At 41.5% G+C, this 24,875-nt stretch overlaps 1 protein-coding gene across 6 annotated transcripts in view; it reads left to right on the top strand.

Annotated features, from left to right (window-relative positions):
* Gpm6b (glycoprotein M6B) overlaps positions 1-24,875 on the top strand; it is a 148,785-nt gene that overhangs the window by 104,281 nt on the left and 19,629 nt on the right. For 3 of the 6 annotated variants that reach the window (XM_029473196.2, XM_029473195.2, XM_029473194.2), the window contains exons 1-2: positions 486-887; positions 9,335-9,454. The exons of 1 other annotated variant lie outside the window; for it this stretch is intronic. In XM_029473196.2, the coding sequence (XP_029329056.1) occupies positions 827-887; positions 9,335-9,454 (181 nt within the window). In that variant the 5' untranslated portion in view covers positions 486-826. Of the gene's footprint in view, positions 1-485; positions 888-9,334; positions 9,455-24,875 lie in introns of those variants that run through there. 2 more of the 6 variants (XM_029473199.2, XM_029473197.2) reach the window with 1 other exon arrangement.

Below are 24,875 nucleotides of genomic sequence, written 5' to 3'. Positions count from 1 at the left end.
CATTGTTAAATCTATTTGAAGTTTCTTCCCTCTTGAATACCTTTATTCTTTTGTCGTTAGTATTTTTTTTTTAAGTCAGCTTGTCTAGAGATTCATGAAACAGAAGTTTTTTGGGTTTTGTTTTTTGTTTTAAATAGAGCAAGGGTACATCTTTTGAAGATACTTTTCCAGGGCTTAGGGATAAATAGAATAAACAAAACCAATGGCCCAGAAAGGGGAAGCAAAGGGAAACAGGCATTCTCCTGAGAGATAACATATAGTGTGGTCTGACCAAGTCACGTGGTGGGAGGGGGCTCCTTTCTTTCTCCTCCACATCCCTTCCTCTGATGTCACAAGTCTATTATTTCCTGGGAGAATTAATTAGTATTCATTGGGTTGCAGTTGGCAAGAAGAAAAAAGGGAGGGGAGGGAGAAAGAGAGGGAGAGGAGGGAGAGAGGGAGGTGAGAGAGAGAGAGAGAGAGAGAGAGAGAGAGAGAGAGAGAGAGAGAGCAGGGAGGAAAAGGAGCTTGGTGGGAGAGCAGGAGCTTCCCGGGGTGTACTGGGAGTGGGGGCACAGAGTGGCTGTTTTATAACTGGGATCCTCGGTGACGTATGGTCGCCTGCTCCTTGGCAGCTGTCTTTATGGACCAGTAGGCAGAGCGAAATTGACGCTGACAAGACTTTTGCATCTTGGAAGGCACTGTAATCTACTGTAGTGAAGAACAGAGCCTCTCAATCAGGCGGGTGTAAAGAAGAGAGACAGAGGGGAGTCCAAAAGAAAAGGAAGAGGAGGGGGGAAATTGTGTGTTGTGGGGAAGCAGGGAAAAAGCATTTTTGGTGGATGGTATGAAGCCAGCCATGGAAACTGCAGCCGAGGAAAATACTGAACAAAGCCAAGAGAGAAAAGGTACCCAGCGCTCTGACAATAGCCTGTTTTAAAGCTTTTGACTGAGGGTTCTTGAAAGGGGTTAGCCAAAAACGGTTCTAAAACAATCCCGGGTGGTATGGTCTTGTCTTGGGTGGGTTTTTTCTTTATCCTGGGGGCTAATATTAAATTATTAATAGTGTAGCCTCTCTTCTATTTCTGTTGCAAGTATTTCTATGTAATATTGTATTTCATAGAAGGATGTTTGTAGTTTGTCACCTTGAGCTTCTGGATGAGGAGAACCGTCTCTCCTTTTTTTTTTTTTTTAACTAAAATAATTAATCATAACTTAAGTCCTCTGCTCTGCATGCTAGGTTCAGGGATTAGGGGATGCACTATTCTGTACTAATGCTAAAGAAGAACTAGAGGGACATGCATGCTAAATATGCTTTGATTCCAATAATACTGGAGTGATTTAGACATGCTCTATTTTTTTTATTCTAACATGATTGCTCTTTCCATGTATCAGACTATGACATGTAATAATCACTAGTAACGGAAGCTTAAAGGGGGACATCAGTTTTGTCCACCAGCACTGACAGAAGGGAAGAGATCTTTTGCTAATTGAGACTTAAAGGATTTGGGGACAGGAAAACTGTCCAAGGGCTCCATCCTTAAAGGAAGTCTCAGAGCATGTCACAATTTTGATATTTAGATGTTGGAGAAATTATCGTTACTGCACCAAGAAAATGGCAGAAAAGAGATGCTATGCCTCTAAGGTCAAGTTTGATGCCCCATAGAAACAGCGCAGCCAGTGCTAGGTTAACGGCGTCTAGCTGCGCTGTAATTGATCTCTTCACTCCAAGATAGAAACCATCATAAAATGCACCAACATGTTTTATAACTACACTGGCTCAGTTTTTTAAAAAAAACGTCATGCTAAGGCTCTTTCTCATGACTTTTACACACAATAGCAGATACTAAATAATAGTAATTCTTCAGGCATGTTTTCTTTATGAATATGTGGATTGAGCCATATGAAATTGCTACCATCAAACATTTTAAATATGAAAAAAACACATCTATATGTGGTTCAACTTTACAGCACATTTGGGTAAAAGCTGCTTATTTTCCTATAGTATTTTTTTCTGCCTATATTAACATTCCATCCTAAACAGACCAATTTCATTTTTAAAATTTGTTTTTTAGAAGCATGATACAATCCACAGATTTTCCATTTAACCTCTTTGAAATGTACAATTCAGAGGCAACAAGTACATAGCAATTTAATTTGAATGCCGGTACTTTAGTTTAATCCTGATACAAAGTCTACCTCTCCCCCAACAAAAGACACTCTGTCTTTTCTTGCATGTGATTTTTTTCTCTCACATTTTTTTTTCTAATCTGTGTGAACGGTCAAATAGCAATCAGAGAAACTCTTGGGACTATTTCTCAGGTTTCATTTCCGTCTCAATTAGTACTAAGTCAATTGCATGCCTGATAATATACTAGTATCCTGGAAGAAACTTACCACAGTTTATAGCATTTCTCTCCTAAATGAGTGCTTTTTTTTTTTTTTTTTTTTGCTTTATACATGCTTTTTATTAATGTCATATTTGCCTGTGGCAGATAAAACCAGTGTGACTTCTGCAAGACCATCTAGGTCTGCAGAAATGTACCTTTTGGTTTTTCTCTCAAAACCAAAAGGCACACAATTTTTACTACACAACTGTGTATCTTACTTTAATTTTGTCTCATAGACTTCTGTTATTTTGCATTATTTACACATTTTAATGGCAGGTCTACAGGTTGCCTCTACATCTCCAGTATACGAAAAGCTAGCTATTATTATAAAGGCAAAATTAGAAGCAAATACAATTTTTAGAGGAACTTTGAAGATGACCAGGATTCATAAACATTAATTAAAAATTAAAATGCTACTAAGCTAAGGTCACATGTATGATACATGTTTTGGTTTGGATCTGGGCCAGAAAATTTATCCTCCATCTGCAGCAAGGATTGTGATTATGGACACCCCACCCACCCACCCAAAGGGAAGGTGACTTATGTATGCATCTTAATTTGGATGACCAAGTTCATATTCTAGCTGCACAAAGTCCAAACTCTCACACGTATCTTTGTCATTCCCTAGTTCACTGGCCCATTGCCCTAAAACAGTAACCATGAATGGTCCTGTACACCTATTATTTCTGTATTTCTTAAGCTATAATGATAAGTGTATAAAACCTATGCTTAGTTTATTGACATTAACATTTACAATTTTAACATTATTATTTACAAAATGAATCGTAATTTGGGAACTTAGGGAATCTCTTCCTCTTCCTTCTCCTCTTCATCCTCCTCCTCTTCCTCTTCTTCCTCCTGTTCCCCCCGTCTTATTCTTCCTTCTCCCCCCCTCTTTCCCTCTTCTTTCAAGACTTCTTAGTTCCTAAATGTATTCCTCTACATTTTTGTTACTGCACAGAGGTTAGTATGCATATATTCCCACTGGTTTTCAGTTGATGGCAGAGGCAATTCCTGTCTGTTAATTAGGGGTATTGATGCTCAGTGGCTAGCACCCAACATCTTGTGAATGAATAGCTTTGGATAGTTATTATAGTGTCTATGAAGAATGTAAATTAAACTAAGATTTATAAATTGACCCCAGCTTTTTGGTTAGTGTCTGTTCCCATAGGGAGTTTACATAGGGCGACACAAGTGAGCTATTGCAATTCACTAGCTGCCACCAAGAGGTCTTTTTCTTTAGAAACTCAATCAGAATAGCTTTGTTCTTATTTCAGACAAAAATGATGAAAATCTTAACAAAAGGGGAAGGGTTTGTGGCTTCTCAGTGTTCTCATAGTATTATCCCGGCATGCTGCTGAGCAACCAAAATTCACAGTATACAGGGTTTGTGTGCTTTGGTGGTAGTGGTGGGGGGGGGGGCGGTTTTTTTGTTTTGTTGTTGTTGTTGTTCTTGTTGTTGTTTGGGTTTGGGGGGGGTTGTTTTTTTTTTTAAGCCAGTGGGTTTTCTCTGATGAGTGTAGCAAACGCAAAATTATTACAAGTGACAGTTTTTTTAAGTGGGAGTGTAGAATTAAAGTGGCAGAACTGAGTAAACCAAATCAGCAAAGGCAGAATGAGCAGAGAAAATGAATAAGGCAATTAAAGGAAGTGGATGATGCCTCTGCTAATGAAAAGATGGAAAGCTGGGTTTCCATTTGTTTCTGTGGAGTATCACTTAGTGTCATTTGTGAAAACAGATGCGTCTGGAATTGCTGGCAGCATGTCATCGTGGGTTAGATGACAATTGAACCCCCGAATAACTCTAAAGCTCTGTTATGGGGGAAGCAACAGAATCTCTAATGAAAATTATTTTTATTACATGTAGAAAATTGGAATCTACTAGAATAATCATAAGCAGGCTAGTTTAGTTCCTGTAAATCATTGCTGAAACCAATTCCAGAATCCAAGTATCAAATTAAGTTTCTAGCCACGTTGGAAGGGAAAAATGTGGTTAAATTGGAAATAATGTTGACTGAAAATAAATTGGAGGACAGAGTTGGAATGCAAGATGAATTTGAATCAGTGCTTGTTTAGAAGGGGGAAAAAGCACTTCTCTGGAACATTTAACGTGTTACATTATTCTGAAGGATCCATGACATTCTTACTGACATTTACTAACTTGTTTATATGAAGGTGGCACAGGGAAAGTTTTAACTGCAGCTCTTCTTTGTAAGAGTTTGCCAAGGTGAGCATCTGAAGTGACAGTGCCTGGGGAATATAGGCTGTAGCAAAAAGTGGCTGGCCAGATGGTGGGGGACATATGTGGTAGGTATGACATGGCAGCCTGTGATGGTTTAGGGGGAAGGGGGTTATTGGGTTTTTTTCTAAGAAAATTTAAATGTGGAGAACAATCTGAGCAAGTTGGTCTAGCTGTTCCTTTTCTGTTACAATTTCCATGAGCGCATTTTTTTACAACCTGGCCATGTTATTTCATTAGACAATAAATAAATAAATAAATAAATAAATAAATAAATAAATAAATAAGGGACCCTTTTTTGAAAAATCAGTTTTGTCTTCCTTGAAATTGAACATAAACCTTCATTGTAGCATTGTAGCAGTAAATTGTAAGCTTGTGTGTTTTTCTGGTACTTGGAAATACAGGTCAGTTGAGAGTGAAAGATTTTAATTAGTGACACCATTTCTTAGTCCTCATGCATCCACGAACATGCAGAATGAACATCCAGTGTCTGCATGATGTCCATTCCCTTTCACTGGGACTGCTGATGAGTTGGATTATTCCAAAGACACCCTTTCCTTTTTTGCCCCCTTTAGATCAAATACACAGACACATGATCTAATCTGCTAGGAGAAAGGGGTGGCCACAGGATAGCAGAAGAATGGGACACACACTGGCTTTTGAGACAGGGAGGCTCCACTCCTAGTCTTACAAGTGTCCTTTGTTACTCGCTATTTGTCAGTCATTTCTTCATTTAAAAATATGCTCCTTTGAAATGTCATCCTTCCCCCTCCCTTCCGTTGAAGGAGGGATGCTATTCAGGCATCATTGGAAGTAGTATCATAGGGGTTTTGGCCATATTGTACTGGTTGGTGGCAAATAACCAATAGCAGGAACAGAGACTTTTGATCCTCAGCCAGCTCCATGATACATTTCTTCAGAGAGTGAATGAGAGAAAATAAAAGAACGCCTTGTTTTACAGGCTGATTTTATCAATTCCATTAACCACTTTGTTTACCAAGCCCTACCTACCACTTGATACCAAGGCACAATGCACTTTTCCTGAAAATAGTCAGGTGGCACATATTTTACCCTTCTGGGCCACTGATACATCTACTATCCTAGCATGAAGAAACAGCCACAGATGTATGTGCACAAGGGCATGTGGCAATGTTCCAATCAGATTTTATTTACTAAATGAGAAGGTCTGCAGGGCTGTCCTGTACTCTGTTGGAACCTTAAGTCTTTCCCTTCACATTTTAGCTAGTGGATACAAACAGACTATGACAAACACAGCTTTGAAAGACCTTGTTCAGTAACTGTGGTCTTTTTTTGCCAGCCATAGTTATTACTTGGTTGTTCTGAGTGATAATTATTAAACACTGAAGAGCTTTCCAGCCTAGTACCCACATCATATTATCAGAGGAAATGGGGGGTGTGGAAGGAGGACAAGGCATTGTTTTCATTTTTCCTTCCAATTTTCCCATGATGTAGGTCATGCCCCTTTTGGTGATGACCACTCACAGTTGTATGTGTCTCTATGGGCCAGCACAGCTACTTTTGTTCTGTCATCTCAGAGGGAGAGCATGTTGTCATCTGTTTGTGTAATCATTCCCTCATTCTTGTCCATGCCTAGAATCAGCAAGGTGTTTAACTCCTTTTAGGTATCTGGATCCTGTCCTCAGGATTAAAGTGTGTAGTGTGATGTCATACACACTGGAGATAACTCTGTGTTTAATGTCTCTGTTTAAGTTTGGCTCAAAATTACAGCATAGAAGTGATTATTTTTCTCTCTCTTTTTTTTTTTATACCTCAAGATTTACTGTTGGAGAAAGGCCTCTCCAATATTAGCCCAAAGGACTGGAGAATGGCTGTGTAGTTGTCCAATCTCATCTCCAGATCTGCCGCTCTCATCATATTCTCACATTCTGGGAAGCATTTGGGAATGCATAGCCGCCGTATATTTTACTCTGAGAAAGACCAGGGTTTGGTTCCCGGTACTCACGTAGTAGCCTCTTCCAATATCTGTGGGCTCTAACTTGCATGTGGTGCACAAACATACACTCAGGCACACACACACACACACAGAGAGAGAGAGAGAGAGAGAGAGAGAGAGAGAGAGAGAGAGAGAGAGAGAGAGAGAGAGAGGAAGGGAGAGAGCGGGAGGATAATTTTTTTAAAAAATATCACACTTGGATAATCCGTGCATTTCCATTGTCTTTAATCAGTAGCCGGTGCCTGACTGCCCAGATATCTGCAGACATTCCCATCCATGTGAGGAGATGAAGACAGGACAGAAATCGACCTTCTGAACTGCAACCATAGATATCATGTGCATAAATGTATTATGTGTGGAAGTGACAGTGTACCAGTCAGACTTTACTAAGAGGAAAGGCAGCATGGTAGGGGTCCATAGGGCCCTAGGGTGGTCCTTTGCTTTCAATAAAATACTCGATCCAGCAACTTATTGAGCACCTATTATGTGCTGTACATAGAGCAATAAGCTTATTAGAACAAGATGAGGGTTGTGAAGGTACATCAATGGTATAGGGCCTGCCTAGTATGCATGAGGTTCCATCTCTAACACCTTCCCTATACTCACAAAAAGGAAAGAAAAGAAAAAACTCATATCAGAAGATATTCAACTGCTTAAAATCTTTTTACTTGAGAGGTGAATGTGAAGGACTCACAGTCAGCTTTACCAAAAGGAGATCAGTGTATACTGTGAGGTGACTTGACCATTTGGTTCTTTGCATCAGTCTGCCTGTGTTTCTTCCTTGCAGAGAATATAGCATAACCTTTGTCTAAAAGAATGTGGGTTTTTTTTTAATATAATGAAAGTTTTTGTTTATTTGGTTTGGTTTGGTTTGGTTTGGTTTGGGTGGTCCCAAGAACCAAATGTAGGGCCCCACAGGTGATAGCCATATACTGTACTTTTGAGCCATATGTAACCTTTGCCCAAAAACCAGTAGGCAAACATCTCATTCCAAGGGAAATAGAGTTACATTTTATGAACCCTGAATTAATAGAGGACCAGGACCATTTCTTTAGGAACCTCAGAAGTACTGCTCACTTCCACGGGGACCTTAGACCAGCTCTCAGTGGCCTTAACAACTTGAAAAAAGAGAAAAAGACCATACTTCTCTAGGCCCCAGTGAGGATGATGCTAGGCTTTTGAAAGGGTGCCCTCTGGAGGCTGATTTTTCAGCTGCGTAGCCAGACTCCACCTCCAGGCTAGGCAAGTAATAGGTCTCTTCTTGAATTCTATTCTTCTGTCTGTCGTCAAGACTGAGTGATAATTTCCTACGGTGATTATAGCTAGTGAAACAGCAGGTATGTGCATAACACTAAGGCTAGCGCACTGAGTACTCCATAAATTATAGTTAGCATCCTTATTGAGACCCCAAACAGAAGCAGCAAAAATAGCTTCATGGTACACTTCTGTTTTCACTCGAGAGCCTTTATTTACCCTTATTTACTTAATTTTTCAGTGTTAGAAATTTAACCCAGGGTCTTACATATGCTACACAGTTGCTCTATCCCTGTAGCGTACACACCTAGCTCTTCTTTTTCCTTTGAAATAAGACATTTTTATCTGACCTTGAAGCCAGAAAGGGTCTTCTATAAAACACTACGACCCAATGTGTCCCAGTCTCAAATATCTTGAGGACTTTCAGAGATTGGCAAGTAGAACTGGGGTATTTCTAAGGTGGATTAAGGTTCCTGGTGTACCTGGTAAGAATGGGCATTCACTAGCTCCACGATGTGCTTATTTATCTGGTCTTCAATGATTGAGGTGCCACATGGAAAATTAGAGCCTCATCTTCTGATGGAATGATTACCCATATCAATGCCAAAGGTATTTATTTTAATACTTAAGTTTTTGTAGTATCATAGAGTACATCATTGCTTCCTTCATTTTATGGAATTTATAGGCATGGATGGCTCATAGTGACATTTTTAACTTCTTAAGAACCTCAGGATTAGAATTCCATTCAGAATAAGAAGCCTATATTCTATGCCAGACAAATTGAGAAGTACTGCTGCTTCTCCGATCCCCTAAGAAGTGGGAAATGTATTAGCAGACAGTGACCTGAGTTCCTGGGAGGTTATCTGTTGCCATTCGAGTAAGCAGCTCCTTCTCTAGGACAGACAGAAAGATTGTTGAAACGGGATGCAATTCAGAATATTCAGGACCATGTAATGATCCTGATTGGAAGATGAAGTGACCAAGAGTATTTCAGGTGTCCATGTGGAAGTGGGAGCCACATTCTGAACTCAACAGGCCATAGAATAATTTGCCAAAGTTCTAGAATGGAAACCAGGCACCGTTACAGAAAGGAAGGCACTCTGCTCACCGTTGCTCATGCAGCTGGCAAAAATTACAGGTCTCTGCTTGTCTGAAAAAGAAATAAATCCAAAGAAACACATTATGAGAAGTCACATTTTAGCATGAACAGTACCATCCCCAAATGAACATTTTAGAGTATGAGATAATGCAGAAATAGAAACCAAAAAAATATTGGTAATTTGTATAAACTTAAATTCAAAAATGGAAGACCAAAGTCCAACTGATTCTGAAATTTCTCATGTTCAATTGATAGATTGGTACTGAAAAGTTGCATTTTGATAGCATTTTTTTAACTCCCAGTTTTCCTTTACTGTATGGTAAGAGAATAAATAGAAATGCTGATTATAGAATCTTTGCTGGAGAAAGACACTGACTCTTTGCCACTGAAATTGGCAGTGAACAGCAGAGCTGAAATGGAAATTGGCAGGTACCACTGGATGTACCCAGGCTCAAAGAACCATCAGTACCGTCCTGTGCCAACCCTGGGGGACAGGGCTGGCCCCTTGAGCAGTCCAGGTAAATACAGCCTTGGGGTGAATTCCACAAGCAACTCGACTGTTATCTTGATTGGGATTTATAATGGATTTTTCAGTTTGGTGATATTTTATGTTTTTCTTGATGCATTCATTTGTTGACATGGGTGTGGGTGGAAACAGCCCTTTAATGATTTTTTAATCATTTTCATTTTTCCTCCCCCTTTTCATTCCACCCCATCTTTCTCCACCTTCTTCCCACCTTCCCTCGCTTTCCTCAACCCACTTCTTTGTATCAAAGGGAACAGTGTGCAGTAAGCTATGCCCTTGGGTTAACCACAGATTTTCAGATGTCTGAATCAATAATGGTGGCAGGGGTATGTACATATCCACTACAGGGCTCAGAACTGGGTCAGAGATTTCAAGGAGCCTCACCTATGAAAGTATTGAGCATGTCTACATACCTCTTCAGTGGTACAGCTTTGTACCACTCTCATTTAGTATCAGTCTATATCTTCAAGAAAGCAAAGCCGGTGAAATTAAGATAAGATAGCTACACATTGGGCAGGTAGGTCCTTTGAGTTCAGTTTCCATTTCCCTTGCTTAGGAAGGACACTCATCTCTATGACCATTAAGGGGCTAGGTCTGAGCAAAATATATGTATGAGTCATTTGGTGGATTTGAGGTGGAAAAGATGCTAAGCAGTATGCCTCCCCTCATTCTCTAGCCCCAAAGTTGCAATATGTCTTAGTGTTCTTCTCACTTAACTCAGTGTAAGATGGTAGCTCAAGTCATGTAAAACATGATACAAAGGACTAATGATGGGTCAGATAAACTCATCAGTAAGCTTAAAATACTACTATCATGTTGTCTCAATCTGCGATGCCATTTCTCGAAACTGAGCTGTGTTCAGGGATCAACCAAAGATGGCAGTGATAGGAGCTGGGGAGGTATCTCAATGTAAAGGGGTTTTGTTTCACAAGCACGAAGTCTAGAGTTCCAACCCTCAGCACCCATGTAGAAGCAGATGGCAGTGTGTATCAGTAAGCCCAGCATAAGGGGCATAAAGACAGGTGGATCACTGGAGCTCATAGCCCACTGATGAGTTCTGGGTTAAGTGAAAGGCCCTGTCTCAAAAAAAAAAAAAAAAGGGAAATATCAATAAAGGAAGATATCCAGCATTAACCTTTGGTCTCCATATGTACATGCAGGTACACACATACATGCCTCTAAAAGAACAAAGAAATAGCAGTATGGTAAATGACATTAGATATAGAAGTCTTGAGGGATAGTACAAAATATCCTGTTGAATGGCAGATCTGCCCTTTTTCCTTTAAGACCTAAAATGGAACCATGAGGTTAATTATCATAAAATCCAACTTGGATTTAGTTCTGTGTCTTGGGTTATGTGCTTGAGCATTCCACATAAGGGTGATAGTGAAGAAAGCTCTACACACTCTGGGCTCCCTCCCAGACTCCAGATAAGGCACAAAGCATGCCCAAACACCTGTTTTCACAGAGGGATCCTTTATTGAGCAGGGAAGGAAAGTTAAAGTGACTGCCTTCTGACTCAGGCAGAAAAACAGCAACCAATGACCTTGCAGGTGTAATTTTTAAGAAGAGAAAAAGGAGACATTTGTGTTAAAATGGGCTAGGATGTGGTGGTAGATTTTGATTTGGCATGTTGTCAGGTGAACTAAAGGGGATTTTTGATTGTTGGACTTTGGTAGTCATCCTCAGAAACAAGTCTGGAATAAGAAAGTGTCCAAATAAGGAAATAGACCCTGATGGCTAGCTAAGGAAAAGGGGAAAGGCATAGCTTGCTAGCACCATGCTTGCCAGGCCAGAGCCTGCTAAGGCCCTTTCACGCAGGTCTACAATTTGCTGCTGCTGCTGCTGCTGCTGCTGCTGCTGCTGCTGCTGCTGCTGCTGCTGCTGGTGATGGTGGTTCTCAACTCTTCTTCTTGACAAAGTCATGTATCCCAGGTTGTTTGTGAACATCCAAAAGATGACGCAATGCTGAGATTAAAGGTGCATACCACCATATTCAGTTTCTGTGGTGCTAGGGATCAAACCCAGGGCTTCATGTATGCTATGAAAGCTTTTACCAACATAGCTGCTTCCCCCTGCCCATAGGTGCTTATTCTGTGTGTGCCTATAAGGTGAGCAAGAATGGACTGAGCATTCTTTAGCATAGATCCTTCAAAGAATGTGGGTGTGAGGGGTGGAATCTTGATTTAAACATTGCTGTTGCCATTCCCTGTGATACAACCGTCCAATGGATTCCTGTTCAGCAATGAAACAGTATGAAGTACTATCCCATGCTGTGTCATAGATATACATTAAAGGCAGGAACCTATGTAAAAGAAGCCAGACATAGGAACCCGAGTGTTATAACACTCCGTTTGTATTGAATTTCCAGAACTGGTGACTTCTTAGAGACAGTTCTTAGAGAGTTCGTTGCCAGAGGCTGAGAGAAGGATGGAACAGAGATTGACCACAGATGAGAACCAAGAATCTCTTGGGGTGATAAACCTGTTCTAAAAGTAGATTCTGGAGATAATCACACAACTCTATATTCATTCCAAATCATTGAATTGTAACATTTAGAGTAGATGAGAGTCTGGCACTGGAACTCAGACCCATAACCCCAGTACCTGGGAGGCAGAGGCAGGAGGATGACTTGAGCTAGTGATACATAGTAAGACCCTACCTTTAAAAAATGAATCTTCTGGTTTATAAGTTATATCTTAAAGCCATTTTTTTGTTGTTTGTCTGTTTTACCTCACACACACCATCCCATTACATATATTCAATCCATGGCAGAAAGAGGACGGGAGTATGTTACTGACTAGGAACCCGAAACTGCCACTCTTGAGACAGGATACTGCTTCTATTAACAACGAGTGTTGGGATTGGCAAGATTGCTCAGTGAATAAATGCATTCGCTACCAAGCCTGATAACCTAAGTTCAATACCTACGACCCACATGGTAGGAGATACTGCAACCATGGTGTGTGTGTGTGTGTGTGTGTGTGTGTGTGTGTGTGTGTGTGTGTGTGTCTGTGTGTGTGTCTGTGTCTGTGTGTGTGTACACATGTGAGTGTGCGCATGTGCGATAAATATACAGTTATAAGGAAATAAATAAATGTAATAAAAATTAATGATACCAGGGTACTTGGAAATCTAGAAAGAGCTTTGAGTCATTTTTGAACCCCAGACACTAGACCGTGTGGAAAAGAAACACTGTCATCTTCCTAGAGGAAACCATGAGTCTGTCTGTGGCTCCAGGCATCAAGCAGTTTCATAGAAAAGCACTGGAGTAAGATGTGTGTGCTTTCCACCTGACAGCCAAACCTCAGAATGTGAGGCATTTGAAGCTGCAGTCATGGCTGAGAAGTAAATGAAAACAAAAATACAAACAAAAATGGTAATGCTTCAAAGACTCTGCTAACATCGGTTTGTTTGGGAGCCCTGAGGAACATGAGTTTTTGAAGGTGATACAGCTTGTCCAGGGTGCCACCACCACATGCAGTGCACTCACCTTTCTTAAGAGCCCAGCTCTGTTCTGAGAAAGGCCGGCCCATTGGCCATTCAGTTTAAGGTTCAGCACCAAGGAAGGTGAGTCCATTCTGCCCTCCCTGCCCCAATTTAAAACTTACATTTTCAGGGGCTTTGAAATTCTAGGTATAATGAGAGATCCAGGCTGCCTATGGTATCCAAATTGCTGGTCGTTTTATAAGGAAAGAATTCTAGGAGCCAGCAGGGTCTTGCCTGGAGGAAAGAAAGTCTTTGTACTTGATTTGAACTTGTAGATTTTAAAGAGATCCTGAAGCAGTTTATGTGGACATATGTCCTGACTTTTGTATGAATTCACCTCAATCCTCGGTCTCTTGGGCACCAAATGTATGTCTAAAGTCCCTTTTGTGTTTGGAACAATGTTACACCAGACCACCAGTGTAAATAAAGATGGTAGATTTGGTCACAGAGTGAGACCTGCCCCAGTCATGTCATTGTCTCCCCAGGTTTTTTGGTTTAGGGTTGGTTTTTTTTTTTTTCTGCTCTAAAATCAACACAGTTGCCATTCTGTACTTAGATTCTAAACCAGATGGTGTGGTGGGAAAAAATAGAGAATTCCATATGGCTTGTATGTCTCCCTCCACCCTCCGCCCCGATATAGTTCTCAGTTTCTTTCCATAGAGGTGTTGATACTAGCTGACCAGGAAGCCTTTGCCAAAGAAAAATGCCTCTCTCACTGTGCAGCCACTATCAGAGACTACTTTACCCCAACTTCACTGTCCCCCACCAGAAGGGTCAGGGTTGGTCCAGTGTCTTTTTCCTTGATTCCCCCAAAACACATAACTTTTTTTTTCACTGTAAGACTTGATAGTTACTCTGGCCATTGCCCGCCCACATGCCTAGACAGGGTCTCATGTAGCCATGTTGAATCTGATCTCTCTATGTAGATGAGAAGAGCCTGCTTCTTCCTTAAAAGTGCTGTTACACTTGTGTTTTGTTTTGTTCTGTTTTGTTCTGTTTTATGTTCTTTTGAGACAGGGTCTTACCATGTAGCCTTGGGTGTCCTGGACTCAAACTCTTAGGAATCCACCTTCTTCTGCTTCCCAAGTGCTATTGTCCCTTAGGGAACAATAGTTCCTCTTTCGGAACTTAAGGATGTATGGCCACTATGTTTTAGGGTCATATCTTCAAACAGTTGAAATGTATCTCAAGAGAGAAATCCCCTTGTTCCTATTTGGACATGTACCAGGAACATGTCACCTGTGTCTGTGGTGGGGTTTCCTCTATCATTAGAGGGGTAGTCATGTCATGTAGGCTCTGATGGCCCTTGTCATTCTGATCCCTAGAGTCTACATTCAGTGGCAGCTTTCTGAGTATATAGAGTTCAAGTCAGAGAAACTCTCACTCTACAGTATGCTTCTAGCCATTTGGGATTTTCTGGTTCCATGGAAGTAAATACAGTGTGAGCATACCATAGTCTAGACTCATACTGTTAAGTCTCAGTATTCCTGGGCCCTTTCTTTTCTTGCTTTTATAAAATGTAGTCTACTGTAGAGTAGCTGCTTCCTACCGTCCTTCGCACAAATGATAATCAACTATCTTCTATATCCAGAAAACATCTCTGGTTTGTTTACAAGCATTCCAGTTTGGGGCTGCTCTTCTGTCAGTACTTGAGTGGTGCAGCTTTGTGTCACAATGGCCCAGGTGACTGCCCACTGCATCAGCTTACCTGGCTACTTGCCCTTGTATATGTTCCTTAGCTCACAGCAGGCAAGCAAAGAAAGTGGAGAGGAGGAGAGAGTCCATCAGCCCTGGATGCCGAGCTGGAGCTATTTGCCAGTCACAAAAGTTTTTAGGAACAAAGCTTGGATTGTTCCAGAATGAGTAATTCTCAGTCTTTTGCAATTGGTGAGGTCTAATGGTTATGTCTGATTACTTCTTTGCATTATTTTCAGTGATGACCACTTAATTTTGCCTTGGCATCTTTTGGCCCTCTTAGAGGTAAGTGGACATACTTTGGCATGGAAGACGACATTGGCAGCTTGTGTGGCCCGCACCTCTTCAGGTTGTGTCCTTCTGGTCATCCAGGTTCACTTCCAAACAAGCCCTATATTCATAGGCAGTTGCTGTGTCTGTCTGGGACAAGCTAATACTAAATGGAATGCTTCTGGTCGCAAAATGCTGTTTAAATAGGTTAAGCCTCTCTCTGAAGTTATGCTTGTATTTTATCTATAAACTTGCACAGACAATGCTGTTTGCCCTAAGGAGAATAGTGCCAATGATGAAATGTCTCCCAGAAGGAGAAACAAAGACTGAAACTCTCATGTTCCTGTGCTTTGTGGTTGTTTCCTGGAGGTAATTAGTGGAAATTCCTATGGGTGTTTGTAATACCACCCACTGTGTTTTAATAAAACTTTATGCAAACCAGCCACACCCATTCACTTATAGGTGACCTATGGTTATTTCCTGTAAACCAAATAAATACCTTGTTTTGAAGTGGCAGTAACATTGATGCTACAAAATACATGATAAAGGCAGCTTAAGAAAGAAAAGGTTTATTTGGGCTCATGGTTTGAAGGTGTGGACCAGTGATCCTCAACATGTGGGTCTCGACCCCTTTGGAAGTAGAATGACTCTTTCACAGCAGTCACTTAAGACCATTGGAAAACATCAGAATTTACATTGTGACTCAAAACAGCAGCCAAATTACAGTTGTGAGATAGCAACAAAAATAATTTTATGGTTGGTGGGTCAGCACAACACGAGGAACTGTATATATTAAAGTGTCACAACATTAGGATGGTTGAGAACCACTGGTTGTAGACCATCATGGGGAAGAAGTCACCATGAGCATTACAGATGTGACGAGTGGTTCTCAACCTGTGCATTGTGACCCTTTGGGGGTCATTCATAAGGATCACTTAAGACCATTGGCAAACACAGATATTTACATTATGATTTATAATAGTAGCAAAATTGCAGTTATGAAGCAGCTGGTCACATTGAATCCACAGTCAAGGATCATATGGAGTTTAAACCAGATATTGCACACTTCCCCTTTTCAATCCAGAACCTTAGCACATGGGATGATGCTACCCATACATAGGGTAGGCCTGCCCACCTCAGGTAGCCCAATCTAGATGCCATCCCATAGACATGCCCAGAGGTTTACCTCCCAGGAGATTTTAGATTTTTGTCAAGTTGACAGTCAGAATTAACATCACCCTGCATTGATTTCAAAGGTTTAAGTCTTGGCTTCCTTGTGTACCAAGTATGATGATGTGTTTGTCATGCCCAGAGATCACCACGCCCTCTTTAAGCCATTCTTTGTTGTTCCCTTCCCAAAACAACCTTGACTTTGCCTTCTCTCTGGGTTTCTGTGCTTTTTCTAGAATGGCCTTATGAAGATGGCTTCACATAAGTTTTCTTGCCCTTTCTCATTTATTCATTTCTAAAAACTGGCATGTGACACTGATTGCTTAATAGCTCTGTGGCTTTGTCTGATTTTTATCCTTCCTGCTTCCCTTGACAACGCCCTTGTCCCCTTTGAATAAAACTCAGAAAGGCTGGTTCTGCCTCCGCCCACAGCTGAAGACTGTAGCTTGCACCCACTCTGGTCCAGCCTACACACCAGCACCAGATGAATCTCACAAGCACATCCCCAATCATGTCACTCTCCTGCACATAAACCTGCCCCCTCTCCTGCTTTCAAATGAAGCACAGAGGCTCAAGACGGCTTGACTGCCTCCTACGGTTGGAGGAGGGCCCACCTGCTTTTCTTTTCTGACTTCTCCTAACTCTACCCCTGTGTCCTTGAGCAACTCAGCTAAACCTTGGCCCCCAAACCACATTGATTCAGCATTCTTTCCCTAGTGCCTATCATGGGAACATGTGTGTACTCCAAGGCTTATTTACACTCAGTCTATCCATAGATGGATCCATACCTTTTTGTCAGTATCTCACACTAACCAAGGGCATCTGTCCTACCTCACTCCCCATATCCCTATGTTGTCGCTCTTCTCATTCTAACTAAAAGTTATATACTTGTACGTTGCTCCCTCACCATCCCCTACAAGGATCAGTGTTGGGAAGGGAACACCTGCCAGCCCTGGCACAATGTCTCACACATAGCATCAAATCAAGAGAGTCAATGAGTGGATCCAAGAAAGCAAAGATTCTGACCCCCAAATTGTCAAGAATGCTGAATGTTGGTAGACCCCAGACTCACTTCCTAAAGACCTTCCTGCTCTGAATATCAGTATTATTTGGACTTAGAGCTAGTTTTCCCTTCTCAGGGTCAGTTTCTGCAGTTGCCTGCTCCCCTATTTGACTAGGCAAAGTGTGAAGCACTTTAAAGTGATCTTTAGGAAATACAAAGGCAGTCAGTCCTACCTATAGAAAGCAAAAGAAAAGACTAGCAAGTGTGTCTATTTAAATTTCTTTATTCCCAGCCATGTAAGTGTCTAACTTTTATGTGGTCACCTAGCTTCTATTGCACACATATTATTTTAAAACTGTTGGCGATTAATCTACTTTAAGATTTTCATGGTATGCCACAGAACTGGAAGTTTTGTGTTAAACAACTTTTAGGACAAGCTTTTTAAAGGGTCTGCTGAGACATAATTCCTTCTATGACATTAGAAATAGTTTCAGCATTCCTATCATTACATGGGTGAACATTCATGTCTGGGTCTAAAAGAGAGTCAAAAGGACTGGAAGGTGAGTTACTGTGTGTCTGTGCTTAGCTCTTTAAAGAAAGCCTCACTGCCATAAATTGACATCATAATACTGTATAGTGCTCTGAATTGGTGACTCTCAGACTTTGGGATGTTAAGCCTCTTTATACCCTTAAAATTAGAGGCCCCTTTCAACAATATTGATGATATATAGATAGATAGAGATATAAATGCATTATAAGAAATTATAATTAATAGTAAACTTTTGGTTTTGTCAGAATGAGACCCAAGAGACTACCTTGCATATGCTAGGCCATTGTTCTCCCACTTAGCTACATCCTCAGTTCAACCTACATCTGAAAATAATAATAAACCCATCCTATATTATCCTAAATTGCATCTTCAAAAAGCGAAATTCTTTCCAAATCAAAATAATGCTTTAGTGAGAAGAGCAAATACCATTTTCAACTTTTAAATCTCCTTATAATATAGAGCTTAATTTGAGACATCCGGATTCTGCCTCTGCCTCTGCCTCTGCCTCTGCCTCTGCCTCTGCCTCTGCCTCTGCCTCTGCCTCTGCCTCTGCCTCTGCCTCTGCCTCTGCCTCTGCCTCTGCCTCTGCCTCTGCCTCTGCCTCTGCCTCTGCCTCTGCCTCTGCCTCTGTATTCATTCAGTGGTATCTTGGCTTGTCCTACTTTAGTTGAGATATATGAAGAAAATTCCATCTCTCACAGGTATGAGGTTTGAGGAGATTTTTAGTGGTCTTTAAAAATAATTGCAGAATAAGAAAATCCTTTCTGCCAATGGCAAGATTCAGCAAGTAATAGTTTCATTTTTGAAAAGATATTCTATTATAACTTTGGGGGAGGGGTCAGAGGACAACTCCCAGAAGCCATTCTCTCATTCCACCATGTGGGTCCCAAGGATAAACTCAGGTCATCAAGTTTAGCAGCAAGCACTTTACCAACTAAGCTGCCCCAAGTAGTGGTCTCTTAAAGACTGTTGGCCCTGTGGAATCTGAAACCAATTGATGATCTTTTGGTACTCTGAGGTATTAAAATCCGTTGGTGTAGCCTGAATGTTGATTGGCTCTTATATTCATAAATGATTCTGTAAAGTTACACACTGATTATTTGGAAAACACTAGCAGTGAGTGGGGACCTATGTCTGAATTCCCAATACTGACACATTTTATTAAGCCATATAAAGTCCTATGTCTTTATATCACTACTAAGACTTCATCAAGAAGTCATAAGAGCTGGGGAAGCTGTCAGTCTCACTGCGGCAGGTACACGTTTCTCCAAGTTCACTGGCAACACGTACCACCAGTTGTTTTCTTTGAAATGACAAGCTGTTCACTTAGTTCATGACTGAGAACATCTCTTCTAAATGGCTATGTCTAAGTAACTATAGCCTGTCAGAGCTGCTTTCTAGGAAAAAAATCAAGTAGTGTTCCATGAGAAAAGGTGCTAGGTGGGCTTGTCACACACCCGAAGCAGAACTTTCCTAAAGGTTATGGCCATCTGTTGATGTGCAGTTCGAGTATTCTGCACTTCCCCCGCTCTCATTACATGGAATATTCAAAGACACAGTCTCAGGATTGTGACTTTAAAAAAAAAGTCCCATATATTAGTATACATGGCACTGCAGATGGATGGATGTCTCCTTTGTACTGAGGATGTTGTGACATGAAACCAGCTCTGCAGTTTTCTTTCTCTTTGCTGCAATGCGTAGTGCTGAAGAATGCGTTCACTGCACTTTAGAGCCACTGTCTGCTTTGTGCTATGGCATCAGCACTTTTACTGAGCAAATGTCAGTACAGTGGCAAAAGTAAATAACGCCTTAGTGCTGTTAGAGTGATAGTTTGGACCTCACAGGCCTCCTACAGGGGCCTTGCAGTCTCCTGGGGCTAAACCAATTTCCCTCCATTCTACATCTCAGACTTGCACCGTAGAATTTTCTGGGAGTTAGTAAGAAAAGTATCAGAGTTAGTAAGAAAAGCAACAGCTTGGTCCTCTCCAGACTGTGAGGGGGTTGGTGGGGGGTGGGGGGGGGAATGCGCGCACACACTCACACACACACACACACACACACACTTGTAAAGGCCAGAGAATAATCTCAGCTGTCGTTCCTCAGGTACCGTCTATCTTGTTATTTGAAAAGGGGTGTTTCAATCAGCTTGGAACTCTCCTTGTAGGCTATACTGGCTAGCCAGCAAGCCCCAGGGGTCTATTTCTACCTCCACAGCACTGAAATTATAAAACCTCAAATTTTCCATGGGCTCTGAGGATCTAGCTCTAGTTCTCATGGGTGAGCAGCAAGCACTTTCATGACTGAGCTCTCTAGCCCCTAGACAGAGTTCTCCATGGTAAAATATGTGAACCACCTTTCTTCTCCAGTGGAGCTCTGAAGGCTTTTCCTGTAAAGGCTCTGATGTAATTATCTGTGGCCAACTACTCACTCTTAGGAACTCACTGCCTTAGGAACTTGACTATAGCCTTAGATGATATGGAGATGAACGTGGGTGACCATGTGCTAATAAAGCTTTATTTACAGACACAGAAGTTTGAATTTCATCTGCTTTCCATATGTCGCAATGTATTCTTCAAGCCTCCCTCCACATGCCCCATTTAGACAAGATTGGGCTCACTTAAGGATGGAATAAACATAAACTAAAGAAATAGCCCAAGCTGGCATTGAACTTGTGGAAAAAAAAAAAACACTCTTTGTTCATAGCTATATGGAGAGCAAACCTGATTTGCCCCCGTGGACCAGTGTGTTGACCTGTATGTATTCTGTATCCATGGTTTTCCAACTTGAGCCTCCATTGAATTCACCAGGAAAGCTTACAGGCTTAGAGAACAAACTCTCTCGTTTGTTAATACTACCACTTGTCAACTGAAAATCCCAATCTAATTGATCCAGGTCAGTGGAGCTTTGATGTCAGAATTTTCAGATATTTCTAATGTGATAGTTCTAGCATGCTTTTTAAGTGGATGTTGTCTTAAACATTTCTTTTTAAAACAAATTTAGAATTGGGAGCCTGAAGAAATGGCTCTACAATTAAGAACATATGCCGATCTTTCAGAGGATCCTAGTCCAGTTCCTAAGCACATACATCAGGCAGTCTACAAGGACCTGTAACTCCAGCTCTGGGGATCAGATGCCTCTAGTCTCCAGGGACACCTGCTCTCACTTGCATATATCCACACAGAGACACACACAAACACAATCCCTTTTTATTTTAAACTAACCTGGTGACAAAGCCAAATTCTAAGACCAAGTTTGAATACTGTAACCTCAGAGCAGGGTTCCTTAGCACAAATATAAACACCATCCTCCAAGTATTATTGATCCTAAACTATCTCTAGACACTGCCCAGTGTCTCCTGAGGAGCCAGATGGCACCTGCTTGAGAACCACTAGTCTAAACAGTTTTTGTTTATGCATCTCAGAAATTCTCCTCTTGGACTATATTGACATTTGGGATCTAGTAAGTCTTTGTTGGGAGGAGCTGTCATGTACACTGTAGGATATTTAGAACATCTCTGGCCTGTACCCACTATAGATGCCAGTAGCACCGCTTACCCCAGCTGTGACAACTAAAAATATCAATCAACTTTGCCAGAGGTCACCATGGGGCACAACCGTTGCTTCTTGAGAATGCTACTTAGCATCTCCTGGCGCTTCTGTGTACTCGTTTACTTTGGCTTCTCTTAAGTAGGATTCTAGCTGCTCCCATTCCCCTGTAGATAGAAGTCTGACCATTGCAAAACCTCCTTTCCTTTTTTAATTTTGTAGCTTGATAAAGGGGTAAGGCATGCCCTGGGTAGAAGGGAGTATAGTGTATGCATTCGTGTGACATTCATTCCCTGGGGAAGAATCTGAGCCCTTGTTCTTGCTGGCCCTCCTTCTGAGCCAGCATTAAATCTGCAGCCAAAATCATGGATGACTTGGGCAAATCACTTGGCCATTATGAACTCACAGCCATGGCAACGGTCATCCCCAAGTCTGAGGACAAAAGGTGTTTTATTCTGTTGTTCTGCACAAAAGGTTCTAGGGGTGCTGGGGACAAAATGGCCATTGACAGTTATAGGCATTGATGTGTACTTTTTCCTCCCTACTATGTGGTTTATATTTAAACTGTCTTAGGCTAATACACACTGGAGCTTTTGTGTGAGTCAAACCTAAAACTATCTTTACACAGAGCCCAGCTAAATGAAGGCTTAAGCTATTAGCTCAAAAGTGGTTTGGGAATTTGGTGAGAGAGTGAGAATTACTAGTAAAAATATGTTTGAAACCCTGGCATTGATTTTTTTTCCCATTTTGATTTAAGATCACGGTAATAAGAGCGGGGGTGAGGGGGGAGAACTGGGGGGAAGTACTTTTTCTTGTTCCCCTGGTTTGTGGTAGCCAATATTATGATTGCTGGCTTGAAGCTTGGGAAAACTCAAGTCTGCAAGTTTGCAAGTGCATTGAAGCAAAGCATTACTCTTTCCTTAACAAGCATTGGCTTTTAGCAACCCAGTGCTCTGCTGATATGAAGCACCACCCCATACTTAAAAAAAAAAAAGTATCACTTGCCTGGGACTCCCTACATTAGAGCTAGTCTATATGTGAGACTCACTATTTTTGCCAGTACATACACTCCTAGCATCTTGGGGGGGGGATGAGGGGTACAAATAAATCAACTTTCTTCAGTGGTCCCATATCTGTTTTCTCAGCCCCTGCCCATATTGGGGCAAATGGTATCTTAGTTGTGAAACGTGTTGAGGTTATCTGTGCTTCCTTGTCTCTGAGAAAGCACTAAAGTTGCAGCCTTTCAAGAGAGCAGAACAATTCGGAACACTCTGGTTCTTATATTTTCTTCCTTATAGCCCCGAAACTAGCTATTTGGTTTGCAAGTAGCTAGAATGTTGTAGCTGAATCCTAGAGGATCTTCATTTTTCTTTTTAGGGAGTAAAAATGCCAAGCACCTTGTGAAAGCAGGCATCGCACATAGATTCAGGATGCCACACCTGAGCCTGGGAAGATGGGACTGCTAACTAGAGTGGCTTCTCCAACCTGTGCATATCACTCTGGGAAGATAGTCCTTGCTACAGTGCAGGTACACACTCAGCTGTTTGGTAGAGACTATGGCCAAGATTCTACACAGATGTATAGCTCACAAACTCCCTACTTCTTGAAGCCTCAGCTGGTTCCTCCCAGAACTACCCTGTGCAAGGCACTTCCAAGTAACACCTCTTTTCTCCATCTCCCCTCTGATCTTCTACCCATTCTTGGCTTTTTGGCTAAGATCAAATGGAAACTGAGTGCAGCCTGGCCTGGCTTTGAACTCACACTCTTCCTACTCCAGCCTCCTGGCTGACTGCTGGAATTAGAGATGTCTACCTCCAGGCCTGGCTTATATCTCTTCTTGACCCCTCGAAGTTTTTGTTGCCGTCCAGTAGCTGTTGTTGGCTTCATGTTTACCTTTGCTGAGCTGCAAGCCCATATGTTTCATCTCATCAGCGCTATCTGTTCCCCTGCTTCAAAATGTCTAATAGAATGTTGCATGATTCTGAGGGATGCATTTGTTGACACAAACAAACAGTTGTTACTTCAAACTTGTAGTCCATTCTAGAGCCCAATATGAGTGACCATGTCCCAGGAACACAAATCCAGACCCCTAAGCACCATGTTCCAACATGGTAATAGTTTTCATTATATTTCTTAGAGTGACAGAAGACAGAAAGGCATAAACCTGAGTGTTTTTGTAAAATACATAGGTGAGAACATCAGATGCACAGATTGCAGAAAGCAAGGAACCCCATGCTGCAGACCTGAGAAGCTATCTGATGTCATTCTTAGTCCTTTGGGCTGGTAAAGGCTAGAGTCTATTTGCATATTCCAAAAGGATCTACCTAGTAAGTCCTAACACAGGTGGGCAATGGTTGTCTTTATGTTAAGTGGGCTAAAGATAGAGCAAGATTCTTTGGCTCAGGACCTGCAACATTCCATCTCTCCACAATCAGGGAAATTCTAATCAATCAGTCAGTCGAATCTTTTTCTTGCTGGGGGGGCGGGGTGGCTGGGCAGAGCTGAGACAAGATCGCAGTGCCTAATCTATGACTAGAACTCACTTTAAAGACAAGGTTGGCCTTGAACTCATAGAGATCCACCTGCCTCTGCCTTCCAAGTGCCACAATCAAAGACATGCACCACCATAGCCAGTAGGAACCTGTAACATATTCCAGAATTGGTAAAGTGACCAGATAAACCCTACATGACATGACTGAACACCTATAGACCTTCCTGCTTCACCACGCCACCCTCACGTTGACCTGTCCCTGGCTTCTTTCATGCTTCAGGTGGGCTTTGAGTGCATCCTGGTCTCCACCAACACAGGGTTTCCAGTCATGTTATTCTCACTGCCTTGCTCACTCTTTTTCTCCCTCCTTTCCTCCCTTTGCCTAACTCATTCAGTCTCAGATTTAAGCTTAGGATGTCTTCCTCAGTCACCTCCTGAAACTTGAGTTGCCCCCCACTGTTAATTCTCTTTACACTTTTGAGTTTCAAATAGTTTAATGTCTCCCCTCACCCTCCATAACCTGCAGATGTCAACAGATCATACATATCTTAGCTCATCATTGGGTCCCCAGTACCTAGCACAGGACACAAAAGGCACTCAGTACACAATGGCTACTCTGTGAAAGGGATAGAATGTCTGACCATGCTTGCTTTGACCCATAATCCTGCCTCACAGCAGCTCCAATAAATAAGACTATCTTCCAAAAGACCCCAACATGTGTAATAATGGTTAAGGGAAATGGCATCTTTAGCTTGAGCAAGGTCCAAGCCGTGATTTCATGAAGACTTGTGCTGTCATGACTGCTTTTTCACTATGATTTAGTAATTTTATCATTAGCCAAGGATAGTTCTTCATAACCGGTATTATCTTTACATGTATATTGTTTCATGTAATCTGTCCAGTTTTTGTTTGACTGTTTCGGGCTCGAAGTTAAATTTGGTTTTTGCTCCTCCTCCATCTTAGCCAAAAGTAAGAACTGTTTTGCAGAGATTTCATTCTACTGGAATGTGACTTGTCATAGAAGAAGAAAAGCAGTTGCAACTGGACTAGTAAGGAACTTGTATCAGGCAGTTGATCTCAAAGTAGAGCTTATATGGGTGTTGGGGCTATCTACAGTGGCATAGATATGGAAGAGAGCAGTCCATTTGTAGATATCTGAATAGTCACCACACATAGAATTTTAGCTCTTTAGATAACTGG

Source organism: Mus caroli, unplaced genomic scaffold (assembly GCF_978045245.1).
Source record: "Mus caroli unplaced genomic scaffold, Mus_caroli_1 scaffold_5, whole genome shotgun sequence".
Lineage (NCBI taxonomy): Eukaryota > Metazoa > Chordata > Mammalia > Rodentia > Muridae > Mus > Mus caroli.
Note: the sequence above shows the minus strand (reverse complement) of the source record. Positions and strands in the feature narration are given on the sequence as shown.